General features: G+C 40.6%; 1 protein-coding gene across 1 annotated transcript in view; it reads right to left on the reverse strand.

Annotated features, from left to right (window-relative positions):
* The window catches only part of Wnk1 (WNK lysine deficient protein kinase 1), a 130,367-nt gene extending 106,205 nt beyond the window's left edge, over window positions 1-24,162 (reverse strand). Inside the window, exon 1 of the mRNA XM_059257108.1 lies at window positions 23,331-24,162. Within this exon, the coding sequence (XP_059113091.1) occupies window positions 23,331-24,107 (777 nt within the window). The 5' untranslated portion in view covers window positions 24,108-24,162. The remainder of the gene's footprint in view (window positions 1-23,330) is intronic.
* Between the last annotated feature and the right edge of the window lie 2,032 nt (window positions 24,163-26,194).

Here is a 26,194-nt window from a genome sequence, read left to right on the forward strand (position 1 = left end):
ATAGTGACATAAAGCTTATGGGAGTAACCAACCAATAAGGCCCACTCCATGAGATGGAACCCATCCCTGACACTGTTCAAGTGGCCAAGAACCTGAGACTAGAACAGGCACCTAGGGAAAAACCAAATGCTACTGTTCCACTAAAGGAACATAGCAATAAAATTATTCCCAACAACATTCTGCTATACACAGATCAGTGTCTTTGCTCAGCTGTCCGAGCTTTCTCCTGTAGTAGACAGGAACAAATACTGAGCCCAGCAGCTGGACAATGTGCAGAGAGTGAGAGACCTTGGAACACTCAGTCCTAGATATGATGTCTCCATTAAATCCATCCCCTCAGGGTTCAGGTAACCCTGCAGAAGAGGTGGCAGGAAGATCTTAAGAGCCAGGCAAGATGAAGGACATCAAGGAAACAAGGCCTTTTAAACACAGCAGGACCAACACACATATGACCTCACAGAAAATGCAAGGAAGGACCAAGATGGGTCTGGGCCAGATGGGGTCCCAGCACCAAAAGGTAAAGTGGACATATGCCCCCATCCCTAACCCAGAAGCTATCTCCAATTGACAACCACTCGCAAAGGAAAAACTAATATTCTCACTGAGTGTCTTTGTTAGGGTCTCTACTGCTATAAAAAGACATTATGACTGCGGTAACTCTTATAAAGGAAAACATTAAATTGGGGCTGGCTTACACTTCAGAGATTTAGTCCATTATCATCATGGTGGGAAGCAGGGTAACACATAGTAAGACATGGTGCTGAAGACCACATAGCTCAGAGTTCTACATAAGGTCCAAAGATAGCAGTGAGAGACTGCCACAGTAGGCCTGGCTTGAGCATCTGAGACCTCAACAAAGCCCACCCCCAGTGACACACCTACTCCAAAAATGCCAAACTTCCTAATAGTACCACTCCCTATGAGCCTATGGGGGCCATTTTCTTTCAAGCCACGAGAGTACACAAACCACTCCTAAAGACAAGACCATGCCCAGCAATAGATAGCCAACACAAAATAAATTCAATGGCAATTTTGGAGGTTCCTTGTCTCATAATGCTTTCTCTGAACATTATTTTTATTCCTTTCTTTTTATTCATTGTTTCTTTTTTCCCCTCCCTTATCGGACTTTTGTGTATATAATGTGGTTTCTGATTTTGTGTTTTAATGGGATTTCTATGTGTGCAAACGTGTGTCTCTGTATCTAAATGTTTCTTGTACTTTCTTTGGCTCTTTTTCTCCTGGTAGTATGTTTGCTTCATCCAATTCTAGTTTATTCATTTTTCTTTTCTTTCTAAAAATTTTTATTTTATGTGCATTAGTGTTTCACCATGGGTATCGGATCCTCTGGAACTGGAGTTACAGACAGTTGTGTGCTGGGAAACGAACCCAGATCCTCTGGAAGAGCAGTCAGTTATCTTAATCTATGAGCCATCTCATCTCTCCAGCCCCCATTTTTATTTTCTTATTTTATTAGATGCCCATTTGTATTCTGAGAGAAAGAGAGGGTGTAGATTCATGTAGCCAATTTTCCTCTTTAAGGAAACTTTTCTTTAACACGCTCTCTCTCCCATTTAAAGGGGGGAGGGCATAACTGAATTAGAGGGAGTAATAATTTTTAGGTACTACAAAGACAATTAAAAAAGTTCCTCTCCCTAGCTAGGCATTAATTATTGGGGAAAATAAACATTTGTGTACCAAGAAATCTTGTAATTCCCTTCATCTACTGTAAGGCACTCTTGGCTACAGATCATGGGTAAATAAGACTGTTAAATGAAGGGCGCATGGTTTAAATACATAATAAGTTACTAATTAATAATAATTTAAAAGTAATAATACAAACAAAAGCCAAAAACACTAATGGCAGCAAACAGAAATGAGAAGAAAACTATCAGGAAATGGCTTAGCAATTATATTAACTAATGTTAGATACTTTAAGGCTGAACTAAATAAGCTTTAAACAGTTTTATCTGCTTTCTTCATTTTTTTAACAAAGTAAACCTTTAATAAATATTTGATGAAATAAAATAGCTTCCCATCTCTGTGTGTCAGGTTACACAAAATATTTTTTTAAAGAACAGGAAAAGAAAGAAAGAAAGAAAGAAAGAAAGAAAGAAAGAAAGAAAGAAAGAAAGAAAACACCTCTTGGCCAGGCATGGTAGTAAATGCCTTTAATTTACCCAGCAGTCAAGAGGTAGCTGGCTCTTTATGAGTTCCAGGCCAGTTAGGGCTTCATAGCGAGACCTTGTCTCAAACAAAACAGGCCTATAAAGTTGGCTCTGCAGTTCTTCCAGAAGAACTGGGTTTGAGTTCCAGCACCTACATGGTGGCTCACAACCATCCATAACTTTAGTTCTGGGGACCTGATGCCCTCTTCTGACCTCGACAGGTAACAGTCATGCACATGACACACATACATACACATGGAGGCAAAGAAAATAAAATAATCTAAATAAAATTCTCTCTTAAAGTACCCTGTAGCTTAAGTTTTCCTGCCTTGCCCACAGTCAGAACAAATCTCTCTCACCTGCCAGTCCCACAGCCACTCAGACCCAACCAAGTAAACACAGAGACTTATATTGGTTACAAACTGTATGGCCGTGGCAGGCTTCTTGCTAACTTTTCTTACAACTTAAATAAATCCATTTCTATAAATCTATACCTTGCCACGTGGCTCGTGGCTTACCGGCATCTTCACATGCTGTTTCTCATCATGGCGGCTGTCAGTGTCTCTCTGACTCAGCCTTCCACTTCCCAGCTTTATTCTCCTCCTTGCCCCGCCTATACTTCCTGCCTAGCCAACGGCCAATCAGTGTTTTATTGATTAATCAGCAACACATTTGCCATACATCCCACAGCAGTACCCCTTGAGGTAAGTATATGCTTAAACTTGCTGTGGAATAATTCTCTTGTACACTGTAAAGATCTGTCACTTGAGTTAGTTTAATAAAACACTGACCGGCCAGTAGCCAGGCAGGAAGTATAGGTAAGGCGACCAAACTAATGCTGGGAAGGAGAAAGGTGAGTGAGGGGTCACTGACAGATGCAGAGGGAGCAGGAGATGAATGTGCCATGCTAATAAAGATACTGCCATGTGGCAGAAGGTAAATAAGAAATTTGGATAAACCTAAAATGTAAGAGCTAGTTAGTAATAAGCCTGAGCTATTGGCTGAGTATTTATAATTTATATTAAATCTCTGAGTCAGTTATTTGTGAAGCAGCTGCCGGAATGGATAGCAGGTGGTCGAGACAGGAAACATCCATTTACATAAACTAAAAAAAATATTAAAAAAATAAGCACAGACCTAAGTTTTACAACCATTTTGATTTTCAGTATTATTCTGTAGTGCAGGCTAGTCTAGAACTCAAGCTGATACTCTTGCCTCAGTCTTCCAGTTATGAGCCACCATAACTAGTTGGTTTCATATAAACTAAGATTCACATTGTACAAAAATTTTTTACTTGATAGTATAAAGGACCTTCACCTAGAGAAGCATTTGTATGGTACAATGCTGGGCACACAGGAAAATTTCCAGATAGGTATCACTACTGATATGATTTTTCTCTTAATTACGAAAAAGAGCTTATGTTCTTAATTTTAAATACATAAAGATGGTAAATTAGAATTGGTACTGTCTTAAATTTTTATGCTGTGGGATGTTCTGTATGGCAAATGTGTTGCTGATTAGTCAATAAATAAAACACTGATTGGCCATTGGCTAGGCAGGAAGTGTAGGCGGGACAAGGAGGAGACTAAAGCTGGGAAGTGGAAGGCTGAGTCAGAGAGACACTGCTAGCCGCCACGATGACAAACAGCATGTGAAGATGCCGGTAAGCCACGAGCCACGTGGCAAGGTATAGATTTATAGAAATGGATTAATTTAAGCTGTAAGAACAGTTAGCAAGAAGCCTGCCATGGCCATACAGTTTGTAACCAATATAAGTCTCTGTGTTTACTTGGTCGGGTTTGAGCGGCTGTGGGACTGGCAGGTGAGAGAGATTTGCCCTGACTGTGGGCCAGGCAGGAAAACTCAAGCTACAAATGGCGTCCAACATGGTGGCAAGAGTTTCCACCTAAAACCTGAGAAAAGATTCTAAAACGGAGCTAAAAACAGCTTCCTAATTGTCTCTCTCAAATGAGCGGCAGCTGCCAGTTTGAGCTACTTGTGGGTTCCTGGCGTGTGCGCTCGACCTGCATATGGCAGGAATGAGGCCTCTGCAAGTGGCACATTAAGCTGCATGGTGGATTTAGACTTTGCTAGTACAAAACAAAAAAAAGAGGTTTTTGGGCTACACGCTGCTTGGATAAAAGCATAGACCCACGATAGCTCCCAGAGCTGGTGGAATACCATGGCCATGTTGAGAAGCTGAAGTGGGCGGAGCCAGCAGCCACAGCTGCTGCAATTTAAAGCAATAGATTCACAATAAGACAGATTTAGATGTAACAGTTTACAGTGTGTAAAATATACATAGGCTTGAAAGAGACAAAAAAGGTGATATATACAGTTATAGAAACAAATACATAGTTTTAAAAAATAAAGTCTTTAAAGAGACAGTAAAATTAATATAAAAATAAGCCACGTAAAGATGAATATTACACAGAGAATCTGGATTGTGTTGTCTTTGGGATTTTTAACTGCAGAAAAACATTTGATCGTAAAAGATGTTGAGTTAAACCTATATATATATATATATATATATATATATATATATATTTTAAAGATACCTTGACTTCAAAATTTGGATATAAGGATATATTGCTTTGGAAAAGAGTCTCTGCTTTTGTTCCCACAGAAAGCCAGAGGCTATGGATTTGTTCCAGATTAAGATACATCAGGTTTGACCAGCCAAGACCCCCTGAAAGGTCTCCGATGACACCATGGCCCAGATGATCCAACATCCAGAATGGTTTGAAGGCATCTGGCTCAGACAATACAGCCTCATGGACTATTCCATAATTCTAAAATTTTCTTTGTTTCCCCATAAGATACAGCGCCCCTCTCCAGCAGGAAGTAGTAAGAGAAGCTACGCCCAAATTCCTAAATTATATGTAATTTTACTTTGTTAAGGTTAAAACCTTCCTTTTTGGAAAAAAAAAGGGGGGGGAAGTGCTGTGGGATGTTCTGTATGGCAAATGTGTTGCTGATTAGTCAATAAATAAAACACTGATTGGCCATTGGCTAGGCAGGAAGTGTAGGCGGGACAAGGAGGAGACTAAAGCTGGGAAGTGAAAGGCTGAATCAGAGAGACACTGCCAGGTGCCATGATGACAAACAGCATGAGAAGATGCCGGTAAGCCACGAGCCACGTGGCAAGGTATAGATTTATAGAAATGGATTAATTTAAGCTGTAAGAACAGTTAGCAAGAAGCCTGCCATGGCCATACAGTTTGTAACCAATATAAGTCTCTGTGTTTACTTGGTCGGGTTTGAGCGGCTGTGGGACTGGCAGGTGAGAGAGATTTGCCCTGACTGTGGGCCAGGCAGGAAAACTCAAGCTACATTTTTATTCTAAGGTCAATAGATTTTTTTACTATATAATATAGCATACACACACATATATAAACACCCACACTATTTATGATAATCTATAAATCCTAACAAAGTCTTTAATATATCAGGCTGTATTGGGGTTAGAAACAATGTAAAATATTATCATCAGATTCCAAATATACCATACAGTTCCCTTTCCACTACAGCTGTAATTCGTTTCCCTAGACCTGGCTAAATGTAGCTCTACCAGCCAACTGATACCATTTAATCTTTTTGACATTTCTATCTAATATAACATATATATTATATATATATATAATGTAACTATATAATAGAAGGAAAAAAGAGACAGGGGAGCAGGGAAGAAAAGGAGAAAAGGGCTAAGCAAATACTATAAACCTTGTAAAGTCTTCTAGAACTTAAAAGACAGAATAAACATTAAACAAAGTGGACTGAAAACTTAGGCAGGGGAGGGGAAGATGACACTCAAGAATGCAACATTACTATGCCAGGTGTAGAGGCAGCACTCAGGAGAAAAGCAGGAGGATCTTTGTGAATTTGAGGCCAGTTTGATGTGCATATCAAGTTCCAGGAGTACACAGAGACCCTGCCATAGATAGATAGATAGACAGACAGACAGACAGACAGACACAGATGATAGGAGTACACAGAGACCGTGCCATAGATAGATAGACAGACAGACATAAATGATAGATACAGAGAGAGAGCAAGAAAAAAGAACGAAACTTTAGGAAGCTGGAAAAATGGCTCAGAGATGGACAAGCATGAAGACCTGAGTCCAATCCTGAGCAACCAGGTAAATTCCTACAGTAATCCCAGCCCTGTGGAAGAGGAGACAGGAGAATACTGAGGCTACACACAAAGTATGAAACAATGGAAGATTTGCTGTCCTTTTAAAATTGTTGTTAGCAATTTCTTAAGGGCCTTCTCTCACAGATGTCCATTCACCTGAACAGGTTGCTATATAATCCTTTAGAAGTCAATAACACAGCAAACACTTTATCCATTGAGCCATCTCCCCAGCCCCATAAATACCTTTTATATATGGGAAAAAATTATTTTTAATGCCTTGGAAGTTAAAAAAATAAATGTCATAGCAAAAACAAAACTTGATAGCATGGTCAAATCAAAATTTCCTAGAAAATTCATAGTAAATAGAACCAAAAGATTAAAACAGGAAAAAAAAAAAAAAAGAGAGACAACTCATCTAGGAGAGAAAAGATAAACATAATAGGTACTTCAAAACAAATCAAGGACAAGAAACAAGGATTCAGCCAGGAGGTGGGGGTCCATGCCTTTAATCCCAGCACTCAGGAGGCAGAGGCAGGTGGATCTCTGAGGTCAAGGCCAGCCTGGTCTACAGAGCTGTTCATTTGTCAAAATAATATGACTTATTTAAAGTCATAAAATTGTCTAGTTCCACTTTTCGTTGTTCTAGTTCTGTTTGTTTGAGACAGGATCTTGATATGTGCCCAGGCTGGCCTTCCAGAGCTATACAGAGAAACCCTGTCTCAACACACCCCCACTCTGAAAAAAGAAAGAAAGCAAACAAACAAAAGACTATCATAACAAAAATACCCATGCTAAAGACTAAATTTCATATCATGAAACAAATACTACCAAAATGTGGTGGCACACACCTTTAATCCTAGCACTTGGAGGCAGAAGCCCTTCACAAAACATCTTTCAAAAACTCAAGTCCAAAAAGTTGCTGAAAAATTTTAGTGTCACTATCTTGTTTCAGCAAAGATTAAATTCAAAGTAAAAGTAAAAAAACTAATAGATTGGGGCTGGAGAGATGGCTCATCACTGGGAATGTGTCCTGCTCTTGCAGAGATCTAAACTTCAGTTTCCAATATCCAAATTAGTGTTTCATAACCACTTGTAACTCAAGTTCTACAGGCTCTGATGCCCTCTTCTGGTCTCTGGTTACTGCACACACATGCACAACCTTCCCCCACAACCACACACACATAATTAAAACTAAAATCTTTATCAGGGTGTGGGGGCCAATGTCTTTAATCCCAGTACTCAAGAGGCAGAGGCAGGTGGATCAGGGCTGTAAACACAGAAAAACTCTGTCTCAAAAAATCAAAACAGAAAAATAAAGGAAAAACCTAAAATCTTTAAAATAAAAATTAACAGGTAATTATCTATATGGAAGTCTAAGATAGAGCAAAGTTAGCAGAACCTTGCCTAGCTGTGCAAGACCCTGAGTTGGATCTCCAACACTGTATATACCAGTGCATGCAGGAGAGTCAGGGGTGAGAGGTGGGGTTTGGTCAACCTCAGTTCCAGAGCAGCTTGAGACCCTGTCTCAAAGAAAACAAAAACAAGAAAAAAAGAAACTTTACATGAACTCAACTTCAGCTGTTACATAAACCTTAATCATCTGTTCCTTTCTAAGAATGAAGTTAGCAGAGCTTGTGTTATTAGACATGACAGAAAGAAACTAAATTCATATAGCCAACAATTTTCATTTTGTAGTAAATACTTAAACCATTTAATTATTTAAAAAAAAAAAAAAAAAAAAAAGGACAGAAAGTATACTGACTATTCCAAAGGCTAAGGCACGAGAATTACAAATTCAAGGCCAGCTGGAAATTAATGTGAACCTGTCTCAAAATAAAACTAAAAGGGAACTGATGATATACCTCAACGGCAGAGTATGTGTAAGGCTCTGGGTTCAACATTCAATACAAAAAAACTAACAAAAAAAAATCAAGACCAACCTGACCTACATAGCAATAGCATAGCCAGCCAATTTTGTTTGGAAAAACAAACAAAAAGAATCTAACTTTAGGTTTATACCTTAAATGTTTTTCAAAGTAGTTTATAAACAGTGCCTCTCATTTTCTTATGAGACAAAATATTTTGTAAAACTTTAGGCTTTTTGTGTATGTATTTACTGTCAAAATGTAGAAAGTGTTACTTAAAATGCTTCTTGGTCATAGAAGTTGAAAGCATCTGTGGCAAACCACACTATATATCCAAATACTTGGAAGAGTCACAGAACTAAGACTGAATCAAAGAACTGAAATATATTTAAGACAGAGGCCTAAAGTTGACTGGATCTTTACCAATGAGTCATTCTTCTACAGTTTATGTTTGAACCAAGTCTCCTAAACTAAGCTAAATTAGACTATAGAAAACCACATTAGTATTTAAGTGTGAATTCTTAGTCTCTTATTTTGGATTCTAATAACTAAAACAAACTGTACCCTACTACATGTGACCATTTTCCCAAGTATTAGTGTACCAGATTAATGACCATGCCAGCCATCCCATTAAAAGCTTTTTCTAGCTAGTTACTTGGTACTTAGCTTTTTATGGCACTTTTCTTTTCACATTATGCTCAGTAGTGCATGCAGCACACTACATTTAGGAATGCAACACACTTGTTTAGGAATGCATAGCCATGGTCATAAAATCTCCTTTCTATATGACCTAAATTCAGAAGCAAAATACTACAAAACTGAATTAAACTATTCTGTATTTTTGTGATCTGTATTATATCTTACTATTAAAATAAATTAAGCTTTATTGAAAAAAGTATTATCTTAAGTACCTGAAAAATAACTCATCCCCATCACCTAATAAATAAATCTTCGATAATAACTGATCAGTAAAAACAAACATACAAAAATTGAAGTTAAAATTGAATTTGCTAGCAGGTCAGAGTGACACATATCTATAATCTCAAAGTCAGGAGACTGAATAAGGAGGCTCATGAGCCTGAGGCCAGCCTGGCCCTCAAGAGTTCAAGAACAAGGGGTTGGGGATTTAGCTCAATGGTAGAGCGCTTGCCTAGCAAGCACAAGGCCCTGGGTTCGATCCTCAGCTCCAAAAAAAAAAAAAAAAAAAAAAAAAGAGTTCAAGAACAATCTTGGTTATACAATGAGACTGTCTCAAAAAGTCAACACACAAAATTGAGTTAGAAAAGATTCTCTATATAAAGAACCAAACAAAACAAATACTGCAAGTAGAGGGCAGCTCATAACTAATATACAACCAAAGATGTACCACCACCCCTTCTTTCCCAATACTCGTAATAAACTTGTAATATTACATGCAATCACCCTCCAACATGAGTCAAACTAGTAAAGTACAGATAAATTGAAAGAAAAAAAAATTGTAAGCAAGAGAAAAAGAAAGCTAACTCAAGTATCTGAGTCCTTTATATCCAAAACAAGAAAAAATATTGTATTCCTCAAATCTGCCATATGCACAGTCATAGAGACTTTAATATTATTATGTGTGCATGCATGATATGTGTGTGGACACATTTACCATGGTTTGCATGTGGAGGCCAGAGGACTACTGTGTGGAGCCAGTTATCTCCTACCACCTTTACATAGGTTCCAGTGACAGAACTCAGGTCACCAGGCTGTGCAGCAAGTCACCTGAGCTACCTTGCTGATATTTTTCTTTAGTTGTGAATAGCATTTTGTTTCTTTTTATGTTTTTAGTGAGCATATCAAATGAGCTATATTATGGCATTTTCATATGTACATGGCTTTGCTCCTATTTGTTGCTTTCCACTTCCCTCCCCATCCCTCTACTTCCCACCATCCCTCAAATTATCAACCCTCCCCACTTTCATGACAAGATGTTTTTAAATACACTAACTTTGGTCTATAGTCTAGTCAATTCACAAAAGGGCTGTGTGTTTGTGTTTATATTAAACTCACACTTACATACCTAAGCTCTTTTCCTAACAGAGTTCTAAATGAGAACAGAAAATCCTCTCATATATTAATGTGTTTACTCACACATTTTTCTAAAATATAATTAAGCTGAGGTTATAGCACAAGCCTATAATTAACCCCAGATTCAGGAGGTAAAGAAAGGAGAACTAGGAATTCAAGACCAGCCTCTGTTTTGGGACACCATCTCAAAATTAAACAACAAAAAAAATCTTTAAAAAAAATGTATTGATTGCCAGGTGTGTGCCAACACTTTAATTCCAGTACTCAGAAGACAGAGTCAGGTGGATCTCTGTGAATCTGTTGTCAGCCTGGTCTACAGAGAGAATTCCAGGACAGACAGGGCTACATAGAGAAACCCTGTCTCAGAAAAATTAAAGAAGTTATTCATTCCTGGGCAGCAGGTCAGTGATAGAACACTTGCCTAATAAGCACAAGGCCCTGGGCTCAATTTCCAGAGACACAGGCACAGGCGTGCACACACACACAACACGTTATTAGTCATATCTGAATCACTCCTGGTTAGCCATATTTAGCTGTATCTCAAGATTGTTATTGATTCATGACTATTTTAAAGTAATATAAGCACCTAACTGACAAAATCTAACTTTTCAAAAAGAAACAAAGCTGAAAACCTCCAAATGCTGACATAAACCAGAGACTGAACCTCATGAATGCTAAGCAAGCTCTCTACCATTGAGCTACAAAAGTAAAACTAAAGTAATACTATATTCCATTCAGGAATGAGAATAAAATAGGCCCATAATTCTCAATAAACCACAGAATAGTAGTAATTAAGGACTCAGGAAGTCATTTACTCCAATCTTTTATCTTTGAAGTTCCTGAATACCTACTCTGTATGACCAGGTCTTTGTAAACACTAGTCAACAATTATGACTCACACTGTTCTAATTTAATTTTCTATATTCCACATTCTTATTCACAGATCCTCATTTTTTTAAAACCCTCTTCCAAGTCATTGGAAGAAAATCATACAATGTGACTTATCTCCCAAAGTTCAGCCCAGTTACAAATGCCATACAAACTAAGAACACATTGAAATCTAATTTCAACTTTATATATTTAAAATATAACAAACACCAAAATTGAATACTGAAAAAATAATTTTAATCTTTAGTCCACAAACAAATTGAACTATTTAATGTCCACTAACAAGGCAATTACTATAAAGTTAAGAGGATGCTCAGCCTTTAAAATGAGAATGGAAAGAAGGTAACAAAAAAGATCTGGGCTCCTCTCCCAGTCCTACTATTTGCTAGTTGTAGTCTTGGTAAATTATTTAATTTCAGTTTCTTTATCTCTATAATAACATTGACTTCTTACATGTCACAAGAATTAAATGAGAATATGAGCTGGGGAGACAGTTGTGCAAGCTTCAAGACCTGAGTTTGTTTGGGTCCTTGGAACACATTTTTTAAAAAGGGCAAATATTCCATCACTCCTAGACCAAACTTGGGGGTGCAGACAGAATCCTCCTGAAAAGCTGTAGGCTAGCTGGCCTGAAGAAGGTAGCACAGTGGCAAACAAAAGAGATCCTGCCTCAAACAAGGTGGAAGGTAAGGACAGATACCTAGGTTATTATTCTCCAACCTCCACACTCAAATTATGGCACATGCATAGTATCATTCATGAACACCATACAAAAATAAACATTTAAATTAGAATATGTAAACCATGGTTTTCACCCTTTTCTTTACACTTCAAGAACAAGTCTTTTGCATGCACACTTCAATTTAATATATTTTCACATTATATCCCAACAAGAAGCTACTATTGAAGCCACAACTCACCATAACAGAAATTTAAAGAGAAATGATGTTAAGAATTATAATGTTTTAGTAGTGTATTATTTGATATGCCATTTACTTCATATTAAGTAACATCTTAACTCAATAAATACTAGTTCATAACATGCAAGTGAGACAATAACCACAATTGTCACTGTGAAAGTATACATAACATAGCCACGAAAGCAAATAAAGTTTTTAAAGATTTATTTATTTTTATGTGTATGTTTTCCTGCATGTATATATATGTACTACCTATGTGCCTGGTACTGCAACATCAGTTCTTATATAGCATTTTAAAAGGGTAAGTTTGTGATAGCCAATAGAAATATAGAATGGGCCGGGCGGTGGTGGCGCACGCCTTTAATCCCAGCACTCGGGAGGCAGAGCCAGGCGGATCTCTGTGAGTTCGAGGCCAGCCTGGTCTCCAAAGCAAGTTCCAGGAAAGGCACAAAGCTACACAGAGAAACCCTGTGGGGGGGGGGGGAGAAAGAAATATAGAATGAAGCTAACTGAAACTTAAAATTTAAATGCTGTAAAATGTAAACAAAATTAACATAAATGAAGTCAATAATAATGTATATTTAACCAATATAGCCAAATATTATTATTTTAACCTGTAATGTTGTCTTTATTATTTGTCATTATAATGTTGTCTTTATTAGTGTAACTTCTTTTTGTCTTAAATTTTCCAAATCCAATGTGTATTGTACTGCTGTGGGATGTTGTTCTGTATGCTATGAATGTGTTGCTCTGATAGGTTGATAAATAAAATGCTGATTGACCAGTAAGCCAGGCAGGAAGTATAGGTAGATGAAGAGAATTCTGGGAAGAGGAAGGCTGAGTCAGGAGTCCCAGCCAGACACAGAGGAAGCAAGATGACAAGGCAGAACTGAGAAAAGGTACCAAGCCACGTGGCTAAACATAGATAAGAATTACGTGTTAAGTGTAAGAGCTAGTCAGTAATAAGCCTGAGCTAATGACCAAGCAGTTATAATTAATATAAGCCTCTGTGTTTACTTGGGGGACGCGAGTGGGAGAGATTTGTCCTGACCACCAGCCGGCCAGGACACAGGAAAACTTCCAACTACATTGTACTCATACACGTGGGCTGGTAGGTACACAAGTAACATATTAATTGATAACAAAGTAGTGAAATTATCTTGCAGGTTATAACTCCATTATTCCATGGAGCATTAATAGATATGGATTACCTTTGAAAGAACATAGAAAAAAAGAACTCTTAACCAACAATCCACAATCCTTGAACACCAATGTTAGCCACCAACAATTAAACACCAGTCCCTTCTACAAATTTAAAAATGTTGATAAAACCAAATGCCCTAGATTATAAAACCAAAAAAGCTCCCAAAACCTAAAAATATCACATTAATAATTCAGCATCACTTACTGAAAACACAACCAAACCTAGAAGCAAGAAAGACTCAAGTAATACAAACCCAAAATGCTAAAGCTGAAGTTTACTCATACCTATTCATCTTTAAAACACTAAAGTCTATCCTAAAAAAATTAGCATTTCCACTCCTAGTACAGAAAACATCAGAAGCAACCATTAATAAGAATACTAAGGCCAGGCACTACACACCCATAATTCTAGCACTGAGGAGGACAAGGCAGAATTATCAGTTATTGGCTAGCTTGAACTATATAGGGAGCTACTGTTTTAAAGCAAACACCTTTGATCCCAGCCCTCAGAGGCAGAGGTGGGCGGACTTTTAAGTTCAAAGCCAAGTGGGTCTACATGGTGAGTTCAAAGATAGCTAGGATGTTACACAGAGAAACGCTCTTAATGACAAAAATCTTTCTACTTTGAGGGCACAACTTTAGTTACACAAAAGCTATTGGAAGTAAAGCAACATCCTGTTTCCACAATAATCTCACAGTGACTATAAGAAATACTTCTCTTTAAATACTTAATCCTGACAGAAGTAATATTGCAATAACCAATATCTATAACATCTAAAAATCTATAAGCACATTAAATTAATACAACAAACCTTCTAGAATCTATGTATATTGCCTAAAAGGCCATTTAAGTGGAGATTTGTTTAAGGAAGAAGTGTAATGTGTGACATTATAAATAACTGCTAAATGGAACAAGACTTAGAAGTACACTAAACTCTAACTCATTTCTTCCAGAAAGTACTTACTAATAGAAAGAACAAGAACTAAGATAAAGTCTCACTGGGGGTGGGGGGATGGGGGGGAGGGAAGGTCTTACTATGCAGCCTGGAACTCTGAGATCTACCTGTCTCTGCCTCCCTAGTGCCACCAAACCCTAAGCATGCTGATGATCTTAAACAAGTTATTAAACCTGAATTTGTTTCCTCAATATAAAACTCAAAAAGCTATACTATCTGCCCTGTGGTGTAGCTGTGAAATTACAAATATTTTATACAGTAGGGTTAGGTAATCAAGCATCAGTTATTTTTAATTACCCTTCCCCAGTAATTACTTATAAAGAATTCACTTAGCAAATACTACTTAAATATAAAGCCTGAAGAAAGTACTATATATATGTGTGTAGTGTTTAAACTTTTTGTTAAAAATAAAAAAAAAAAGAGCCGGGCTGTGGTGGCGCACGCCTTTAATCCCAGCACTCGGGAGGCAGAGCCAGGCGGATCTCTGTGAGTTCGAGGCCAGCCTGGACTACCAAGTGAGTTCCAGGAAAGGCGCAAAGCTACACAGAGAAACCCTGTCTCGAAAAACCAAAAAAATAAAAAAATAAAAAAAAAAAAAAAAAAAAAAGAAGAGCATTCTCGAGAAACAATAATTCAGAAATTTTTGTGTAATGGAATTTTACTTAAAATCTTGCTGTTTGGGGGTGGTGAGATGCCTCTGTGGATAAAAATAGCTGCCAATCAGAGTTCCATCCCTGGGACCCATAATGGAAGGAAACAAGCGTCCTGAAAGCTGCCCTCTGAAGATCATAGATGCACAGTAGCACACATGCTCCTATATATATATACAAGGGACAACTTTCAGGATTCTGTTTTCTCCTTCTACTATGTGGGTCCCTGGGATCAAACTCAGGTCAACAGGCTTAGTGTTACCTGCTGAGACATCTCACAAACCCTCAATGCTTCAATGTATTTATTTATTTTTATTATTTTAAATTATATGTGTCTTTGTGTGAACATGAGTGCAGATGTCCACTGAGGTCAGGGGAATCTGATACCCCTGGAGCTGGAGTTACATGTAGTTATGAGCCATCTGATGTGGGTGCTGGAAATTGAAATCTGATCCTCTGAAAGAGTATGTGTGCTTAACCACTGAGCCATCTCTCCAGCCCAATGCTTCAACTTTTAAAGATATTTTGATTGTTCATTAGTCTGTCTCATTCTTATTTATGCCTTCTACTTATCCAGTTATTCTTCATCCTGTTCATTCAACCTTGCAAAACAAAATAAATGGGCAACAGTTACTGTCTCTACTTCCTTTCATTCACTCCTTAAATCCACTACAAATTTGTTATCCTAAGCAATCTTTTTAATCTGTAAATAGATGTGTGCATCAGTGGTCTGATTCACTAGTTTCATCTCTCATTATTTAACACACTGGTCTGTGTTTGATTACAAAAGACCTGTAGACATCCAAAGTATAAGATGACCAAAAAATAGAAACATCTGTAAGAAGCTGAAACTCAGCAGTACAAAACAAAGAAACAAACAAGAATACTTTTATTTGGATTAAGAGGATTACACTTTTGATAGGCATACTTGATGTGTAAGAATTAACCATTAATAGCCTTCAAACAGTTCTTAAAGTACTTTTTGTTTTATTATATACTTCCTATTTTTCAAAGTACCTTCACATACTATTTCAACTGTCCTCACCAATCCTAAATCAGTTAAGACACACTGCTAATAAATCAGTAATACAGATTACATCCTTTACTCTAAAGCAGTTAGTGTAGAATGAAAGTATTCTGCCTTGATTCTCTGTTACATAGTGTGCTAGTATGCCATAGTGAACTTTTCAAAGACCAGTGAAATAAACAAAAGCATGTAAATAGCTTCAAGTAAATATGATTAAATATTTTAAGAATTATATATGGAATCTAAAGAGAAAAATACTTTCCAGATATATGTAAGGGGGATACAACAAAGGTCTCAGCAGATTCTAGAAACAAGGAGTCCAGCAAAGCTGGCATTTAGGAAACTGACAGGTTATATCAAAATGCTAGAGGCAAAGGCCATGTGTGAAGCTAAGGAATTTGAAAGCACCAGCATCACATTCAACTCTTTTTTTTTTTTTTTTTTTTTTTTTTTGGTTTTTCAAGACAGGGTTTCTCTGTGTAGCTTTGTGCCTTTCCTGGAACTCGCTTTGGAGACCAAGCTGGCCTCAACTCACAGATATCCGCCTGGCTCTGCCTCCCAAGTGCTGGGATTAAAGGCATGCGCCACCACTGCCAGGCCACATTCAACTCTTAAGATTAGAAGAATAGACTGGTAGCAGTGGTGCACACCTTTAATCCCAGCACTGGGAGTCAGAGGCAGGCGGATCTCTGTGAGCTGAGGCCAGCCTGGTCTACGGAGGGATCCAGGACAGGAACCAAAACTACAGAGAAACCCTGTCTGGAAGGAAAGGAAGAAAAAAAAAGAAGAAGAAAAAGAGTAAGAGATTCGCCACATGACTCTTCAAAAGTAAGTGTAAACAAGTTAAATTCATAGATAACCTCAAAACAACAACATAAATACAACACTACTTAATCACAGTTAATATTCATGACCAAGCTTTGACCTACTTTTGTTTTTCAAAAGAGGGTTTCTTGTAACTGCTCTGGCTGTCCTGGAACTCTCTCTGTAGACCAGGCTGGTCTTGACTAACAGAGACTGCCTGCCTCTGCCTCCTAAGTGCTGGGATTAAAGGCGTGTACCACTACACCCAGACAACATTTAAATTCTTAAGACTGTGAAAAAGAACATTTTTTTTTGGTTTTCTGTTTTTTTGGGTTTTTTTTGTTTTGTTTTGTTTTGTTTTTTGTTTTTCGAGACAGGGTTTCTCTGTGTAGCTTTGCGCCTTTCCTGGAACTCACTTGGTAGCCCAGGCTGGCCTCGAACTCACAGAGATCCGCCTGTCTCTGCCTCCCGAGTGCTGGGATTAAAGGTGTGCGCCACCAACACCCGGAGAACATTATTTTTAAAGTCAACAAAATATAATTCTCAACAACAGTTACCTCCTACAGCAATACATATATATTTCAGGGTTTGTTGTTTTGTTTTGCTTTGCTTTATTTTGTTTAGAACAGTGTATCTATCATTCTGTAGCCCAGCTGATCCTGAACTTGTAGGAGACCATCCTGTTTCAGTCTCCTAAAAACTGGATTGCCTGCATTCAAATCCTGGCTCTGCTAAATGATTGTTGCTAGGGTTGCATGTTTACATCACCACACCAAGCTAACATACATCTTAAATTCAAGTTTACCAAACCAAAATCACATTTTTTTTTATTCCATTCTGTTTAAAAGAGACAAAGTATTGTTTCAAAGTCACCAATCATTCTTAAAATGTGTATAGCAGCTGCCTTTATACTAAAAAGTAAAGATGATCTGGATGTGGGGGCTCATACCTGTAATCCTATCGCTCAGAAGGCTGAAATGGGATTGATACCAGCCTAGGTCACATACATAGTGAGTTATAGGTCAGCCTGGGGTACAAAGTAAGCCCTTATTTCAAAAAAATAAATAAATAGATAGATAGATAAATAATCAAATGAGGGGATTCAGTTCTGTGGGTTACTTTAAAACTGGCAAAGGAATAAATTATGGTTTGAGTCACAGAACCACATTCCGTTTCTGCAGTATTGCTAATCTTGAAACATTTATATTATACACTTAGGAGCCAGGAGGCATCGTGGCACACACACTTTTAATCCCAGGACTTGAAAGGCAGAGGTGGGTGGATCTTTGAGTTCCAGGCCAGCCTGATCTATAGAGTTAGTTACAGGACAGCCAGGGCTGTTACACAGAGAAACCCTGTCTCGAAAAACCGGAGGTGGGCAGATAAAAGAGTTCTCAGTTATTACTTAAGACTGTAGTATCAAAATATTACCTGTGACTCTAAAAATAACCTTAATAGAAAGTTTGATATGTACTCCTCACTCACTCATCCTCCAAAGTCTATATACTCATATGAAGTAAATATAATTTGCCATTGTTAGAGGACTTTAGAAATGTGACAGCCGGGCCTGGCGGTGGTGTCGCACACCTTTAATCCCAGCACTCCAGCACTCAGGAGGCAGAGGCAAGTGGATCTCTGTGAGTTGGAGGCCAGCCTGGTCTACAGAACGAGATCCAGGACAGGCACCAAAATTACACAGAGGAAAAAGAAAAAAAAAAAAAAAAAAAAAAAAAAAAAGAAGAAATCTGACAGCCAGTAATCTACTGGGACTACAAATGCAGCACTTTTTTTAAAAATACTTTTCTTTTTTTAAATTTATAATTCATCTTTATTTTTCAGAATGTTATACATGTATACACAACCAAATATAATCATATCCATTCCCATTTCTGCCCTCCAAGTCCCTTTATATGTCTCCCAACACATCCCCCTCAACTTTATGACTCTTTAAAAATAACCTCCGAGCTGGGCGGTGGTGGCACACGCCTTTAATCCCAGCACTCGGGAGGCAGAGACAGGCGGATCTCTGTGAGTTCGAGGCCAGCCTGGGCTACCAAGTGAGTTCCAGGAAAGGCGCAAAGCTACACAGAGAAACCCTGTCTCGAAAAACCAAAAAAAAAAATAAATAAATAAATAAATAAATAAAATAAAAATAACCTCCAATTTGTTGTTGCATGGGTTTGGGACCATCCACTGGAGCATGAGAAACCTACCAGTGGGAACATCATGAAAGAAGAATGATTTTTCACTCCTAGATAAGCTACCAACTGCCAAAAACTCCTTAGGAAGGAGTTGGCTGGCTTGATCTTATGCAAGTTTTATGCAGGTAATCACAGCTGCTGTTTCCTTTAACTTTTGTGATACTAAGGACTGAACCCAGAACTTTGTGCACAAGTGTTCTATCACTGAACTAAAGTACTCTACCACTGAACTACATTTCCCAGCCCTCTTTGAGATAAGCAATCCAGGCTGTCCTAAACCTTACTCTGTAGCCTAGACAGGCTTTGAACCTGTGATCTTACTGTTTCAGCCTCCCTGAGTAGCTGAAATTATAGGCCTGTGCTACCAGGCCCAACTTGTAATTGCTTTTAATACCTCACAAATTACTGGATCCTAACCATTTTAATTTTTGTTCTTTTCTAACCTAAGTAAGTTATTTACTGCCTATGATTTCAGGTCCTTATTTAACAAACAAGTAGGTGGGAGAGATAGCCTAAGATTTCATCCAATTTTGCATGTATTTATTCATGTATGTGTGTAGTTATTATACATGTACCACAGCAAGAATGCAGGGGTCAGATTACAACTTTCACAAGTTGGCTCTCTCCTTCCACAATGTAGGTGCTAGAGATTGAACTAAAGACATCAGGCTTAGTGGCAGGTGCATTTACCTGATGAGCCATTTCCCAGGGCCATTCTTCTAGTTTTAACATACTTAAGACTTTTAAAGCCAGACATGGTGGTACATGCCTATAATCACAGTGCTAGGAAGGTAAAAAGCAGGAGTTCAAAGCTATCCTGGGCAACACAATAAAACCTTGTCTCAAAACAAATAAAAACCACTCAGATTTTTAACTTAATGGAATACAATACTATTCCTGTCTTGCAAAAACAAAACTATATTCAGGTTGGAGATATATTTCAGTAGTAGGTTCAAATGCTAGTAATGGGGGAGTGGGGGAAACATACCTTCAATGTAAAAAAGATGTATTTTTTCTTTCCAACCCTTTACTTATTACCCTTAGGATTGTCCTTTAATTTGGACCCAAAAATAAAAGTTCAAAACATTGACCTACTAATACTTTGATCAAAAACAAAATGAGCGGGGCAATGGTGGCGCATACTTTTAATCCCAGCACTCGGAGGCAGAGGCAGGTGGATCTCTGAGTTTGAGACCAGCCAGGTCTAGAGTTCCAGGAGGGCTCCAAAGCTACAGAGAAATCCTGTCTCAAAAAAATCACAAGAAAAAAAAAGAAACAAAACTACTGCCTGACTACTGCTATAAAGTGTTCTTATAGTAGAAGTCACATTTGCTTATTTTTTTATTATGGAAGGGAGTATTTTTTTAAATCAAAATTGAAAATTTTTCAGAAGCTTGGTTAAAAGGCATGAAAGTTCTGAAAACCAGGACTTTATTCTATAAGCTAGGATCCATTTGGTTCTGCTCCCAAAAGGTGAATTGGATTAAAAATAATAGTCAAGGTTAAGATTTCTCCTTAGTTTTATCACACCCACATCTACATAAAGAACTAAGTCCAAAAATTTAATATATTCTGAGAAAAGCTGAGGAGCTTTAAAGTTATTGTGACACGAGAAAAATTGAGCTTTTTACACTGTATTATTAGTTCCAAGACAATAAACTATCAGTCCTTAACGACAAAGGGAAAATCAACCAACCACAGTCTGAAAAGTCCTTTTAAATGTGAAATAACTAAGTGCTGCTAAGTGCTATGTTATAGAGTTTTCCTAGCATGCAAAAGGTCCTGAGTTCACGGGGCAGTGGTGGTACAATGCCCTTAATCCCAGCACTGCAGAGACAGGAGGATCTCTGTGAGTTCAAAGCCAGCCTGGTCTACAGGGCTAGTTCTAGGACAGCTAAAGTTAAGGCTGTTGTTACACAGAGAAACCCTGTTTCAAAAAACAAAAAAACAAAACAACAAAAAAAAAAAAGGTCCTGAGTTCAATCCCCAGAACAACAAAAATACATTCATACATATATGCATACATACATACATACATATTTTGTAAGTGAATAACTGAAACTAACAAAGTTAACCCATAAAATTCTCAATACTTAATGAATCCAGTACTTTAAAATAGGTGGTTGGGAAGGACCAGACATGGTGGCTAATAATACCCATAATCCCAGCACTTAGGAGGTTGAAGCTTTAAACTGGTTGCCAGGCTGATCTATAGAATAGATTCAAGTTAGCCTGGGCTGTCTCAAATAAATAAATAGATAGATAAATGAATGAATGAATGAATGAATGAATAAATAATAGTAGCAATAAAAAGTAGAAGCACACGTTCATAAAAGAAACTGTAATAGAATTCCAGGATCAGTAACAATAGATCCTTGGCACAAAAAAGAAGTGTCTTCCTGTAAATCAATTACATCTAAATTATTGAGTATGATTGACCAGGCATATTTTGACAAATTTATTTTAAAAACAAATAGCTGGGCGGTAATGGTGAACTCAGGAGGCAGAGGCAGGCAGATCTCTGTGAGTTCAAAGCCAGCCTGGTCTACAGTCACAGGACAGCCAGGGCTATACAGAGAAACCCTATCTCGGAAAAAAAGATAAAACAAAAACAAATTAACAACAAGAAAAAAAAAAACCCACACACACAACCATTTATTTCCATTAGAGGAAATTTAAAGCATATAGGGAAGTAGAGAGGAAAGCTTGATTAACTACCTTGCACCGAACAATCATGTACTGGTAATTGTTGAAGCTGGGTGACTGCTACATTCTCTCACCCTCACTAGATATTTAGAAGCAAATTCCAGACATTATTCCTTTCACATTTCAGATGGCCTTGGGTCATTTAGAAACCAAGTCATTTATTTACTAGTTCTTGGGTAAATGAAGTTCTGAGATATTTCAGTTTTAGTTTCCAATAAATACTATTTCGGTTTGGTCCATTTTCTTGACAAGAAATTAGCAGTGACACTTTCATCTATAATATAGCTGAAATTCTGCTTCCACTGTTAACACATGTTCATTTTCTGGTGAGAACAAGGGCTAACAAACTGATATTTACATAGGCGCTTTCTAATATTCGTTATTATTGCTGTAAATCAAGCAATTAGTAAATTAGTGTCCAAACTAATCTATTTAAGCCTAGAATATAACTGCACTTTATTTATAAAGTGAAAACTTCCCTTTGAGATTAGGGAAAGTTTGGTTTAAAATCTTTTATATCCCTGGCATTGTGGCACCAACTTGTAACCCTAGTATTCTGGAGGCTAAGACAAGAGGGACCAAAATTTTCAGGCCAGTCTGGACTATATTTTAGGACACTGTTACAACAATCTTTTTTAAAAAGATTACAACAATGGTAGTAATTACACAACTTTCAAAGCACTTCTACAATTTTGCATGGACTTTTACTATTTACTACTGACTTAACAGGATCAAGACAGCCACTCTAATGAGCAGTGTTGGATCACAGGAGTCACATGGCTTAAGCATCTGTAGGTGGTAGAATAGTAGGTGCAGACTGTACCTTCCTAGTCCCTAAGCACTTAAATAGAAAGAGACAAGAGAGTTGGGGGTCAGGGACTGGGTTGTTGTTTTAATGTTTTTAAAAATGTCTCAACGCTGGGCGGTGGTGGGTGGTGGTGGCACACGCCTTTAATCCCAGCACTCGGGAGGCAGAGGCAGGAGGATCTCTGTGAGTTCGAGGCCAGCCTGGTCTACAGAACGAGATCCAAGACAGGCACCAAAACTCCACAGAGAAACCCTGTCTCGAAAAACCAAAAAGTGTCTCACTATGCCTTGAACTTGAGACTCTCCTGCCTCCCTGCCTCAGCCTCTGGAGCAGTTGGGACTTACATGCATGTCCTGCCACACCTGGAAAGCATTTCCGTTTTATTATTTACTAAATGCCTATGCTGCTATCAAGTAAGCTGTATCTTAAGGCACAGAGTTCTTATCTAACAACCTGATCTCGGAGTTGGAAACACACAAGGCAGTTCATTATTGCAGAGACTCCGATGAGACTGAAGTGCACAAGGGAAAAAAAGGTTTGATATTTACTTAAAGCAAAAAATTTCCCCAAAGGCTGAGGATATATATAGCTCAGTGGGAAAGCACTTGCCCAGGCCCGGGGTTCAATCCCCAATTCAAGAGGGTGGGAGGGAGAAACCCTTCCCCAGTAATTCCACGTTCCCTGCCAGACATTAAATACACAAGTTTGTACTTAAGTGACTTTCACCTCATGCCTGGTAGCAATCTCTGTTGACACCAATAGTTCCTATCTTTTCCAAACACCTAACAAGCAGCTCCACAATCTCCCAATTTCAACCTCTTCGGAAGCTGGCCTCCCTCTACCACTCAGACTCAGAGATTACAAGTAAAGAACGAACTCGATAAACGGGCTTAACCGAGCCAAATCTGAGATCCAAACGACCAAATATGAAAGGAGATGGGACATTACCTGCAATTCACACCAGGCGACTTCCACAGTGGTTTCCGTGTCCAGACCTTTGTAGACCGTCTTAAAAGACCCTCTGCCGATTTCGATGTCAAATTTGAGAAAGCGACCGTCATTGGACATGCCCACGGCCTTGGTCTCCAGCTCTTCGATATCATCCTGTTGCTGGATGTTCCGTTCCTCCTGCTGCTCTTTAGCGCTGCCGCCGCCGCCGCCGCCGCCGCTGCCACTTCCACCTCTTGACGGCGGTGGCTCCTCTTTGCCCCCCACGAGGCTGGGCTGGGACACCGGGCGGTCTTGGCTGGTACTGCTGGGGACGGTCGTGGTGGCCGAGCCTACAACGGCTTGTTCCCCAGGGCGGGCAGCAGCTGAGGGCTGCTGAGACACCTGGGAAGCAACGGCGGCGGTCAAAGTTTCCTCTCGGTGAGGCTCGGGGGGAGCGCTCGGAGGCACCGCGGCGGGCACACTCGGCTGGGGGACCGACAGGGGGAGACCCGGCAGCTCCAACGCGGTGGCGTTGGAGTCGCAGATGACGCTCCGGCGGAAGAAGCGGTGCTCCGTCGGGGTGGTGGTGGCGGCCGCCCCACGGCTGTCCTTGTCCATAGTGTGACGGCGGCGCCGGTACTCCTCGGTCCTGCCAATCCCGGAGTCGGCGACCGCGGCCCCCAGCTTCTCGCCCACGGAAGAATCGGAGCTTGAGCCATTCTTGGGGACGGGCGCCGGAGGCGAAAGGAAGCCCGGAGCGCCGCCGCTCTGCTTCTCGGCGGCGCCGTCCGACATGGTTGGTCCGCTGGAGTCAAGAGTGCGGGCTCGGGTTCGCGAATGAAAAAGGGGGACAGGAAGGCCCGGAAGAGCCCCCACCAAGGGCTGCGCAGCGCTCCTCCGGCGGGCTCGGAGCCACCGGACGACTCCCGCTCAGCACTGACAAGACGGCCCGAGGGCGACGCGGGACTCTGGGTCCGGCTGCGGCGGCTGCTGCTGCTGCGGCTGCGGCTGGCACCGGGGCTGCTGCGGCTCACGGGGCGGGCTCGTCGGCGGGCGAGGCAGGAGCGGAGCCGCGGGGGTTAGCGCCGCACAGTCCGCATCCATCCTGCAGCGAGCGGCGGCCGGTAGGGCTGGGGCAGCAGAAGCGCCGCAGTCATGAGGGGCAGGGCGCGGGGCTGGCTCCCGGGCAGGCGGATGCGACGAAAGCCAAGACGGCTAAGCTCCCGCCGCCGCCGCCGCCGCCCGCCGCCCGCCCGCCGAGCACGGCGGGATAGGCCCTGAGGGCGGAGGCAGAGAGCGCGAGGGACGAGCCCCGACGCCGGGCGGTGGCAGCCCGGGGCACAGGAGTGGGAGGGGCCGCGCAGGGGAAGGAGGGCCGCGGCCCGGGTTCCCGGTCACTCGGCCGCCGCCTCAGGCAGCACGCGCCCCGGCGAGGGGACCAGTCTCACAGGGCGTCCATCACCAGACGCCGAGGGCCGAAGCCTCGGAACCTCGAAGACTGAGGAGCGGCCCCCCCCGTCCCCGAGGCCTCCCCGCCCGCCCCGGGCCTGGCGAACCTCTTCCCCTCTCTGGCCGGCGCCGGCGGCAGAGGAGGGAGGGAACTGTGGGGAGGGGAGGGCCGCTCACCGCGGGGCCCGGGCTCCGCTACTTCTCTGGCCAGGCGGAGAGAAGACCGAAGGAACTGGGAGGAGGGGGACAGGGAGAGAAAAGAGCAGTCACCCCGCTAGGCGCCTTCTGTCAGCGAAGAAGGGAGTGCGGGATGGCCGAGCAGAAGAAGCGCGTCCGCCCGGGAAACTCTCCGCTTTAAATGGCGCCGATGTCTGAAGCCTCCACACAGCCCGCTTGGACCCCGCCCCCCGCTGCCCGGGGCGGCCCCGCCCACATCGCTCTCGGGGGCTCTCGCGCAGGCGTGCCGATCTCGAGGCACAATGGGATTTGTAGTTTCGGAGTGGAAACCGTGAAAGGGACCGGGAAGGAAGGCTCCTACTACTTCCGTGATGCCCTGCGAGTGCTCTAGCCTAGTGCCTCCTGGGAATTGTAGTTCCTTTTTTGAAAACCGCCCCTCCTGAAAGCCTGATGGGAGCGTCATCGTGGGTCGCTCAATTCCAAAGTCAGTGCTCCCTACCAAAATCATTATTCAGGAATCAATTGCAAAAGAGGAGGAGAAAGGAAAGGAAAAAAAGAAATGAGGAGAGAACGAGAGGCTTCCGTCATGTTCTGCTTAAATAGCTCATAGAGCTGCCATGCAATGAAAAATGATCTGTTGTTCGCCTTTAATGGAGAGCCTCCTCAGTGTTGAGTGACTAGGGGTGTGAGAGTGGAGAGGAAGGCAAAGCTGGATAACCAGAGCCTGAGATCGAAGACTCCTGGGAAACTTTGTGAAGAGTACATAAAAGATCACTATTGATTAAATGGGTTAGGGAAGACACGTATATTTCATCCTTCTCCCCTCCACAACAACTTAAGACCACATGCTCGGCTCCAGTTCCCAAACAAGTACTTTGGCTGCGAAGATGGGCTGCCTACTAAATAAAACCGAGGATTAGCGCGAACCCTCTTTGCCTTGCCAGAAACTTAACTGGGGGGAGGGGGCAGACTGGTGACAAGCATGGGAGGAAGTCGGGTTCGAACATAGTCTACATCTTTGATCTTTGATTACAAACTTAAGAGGGCATAGTTGACTTTCCGCCTCTATAGTTGGGTAAAATTTATTAACCTTTTGTTATGTTTTTTCCGTCCCTCGATGGCTTAGTAAAACAGCCCTTTTTTTACTAGACTTGCCTATCTGTACATATGTGATTTATACCAATCGGGAAACCTAGATCCGTACAGTTTACAGTAATGGAATTCTTTTCTTCAAAATATCCTTAGTGCTTCCTGGA

This window comes from Peromyscus eremicus, chromosome 3, assembly GCF_949786415.1.
Source record: "Peromyscus eremicus chromosome 3, PerEre_H2_v1, whole genome shotgun sequence".
In the NCBI taxonomy this organism is placed as follows: Eukaryota; Metazoa; Chordata; class Mammalia; order Rodentia; family Cricetidae; genus Peromyscus; species Peromyscus eremicus.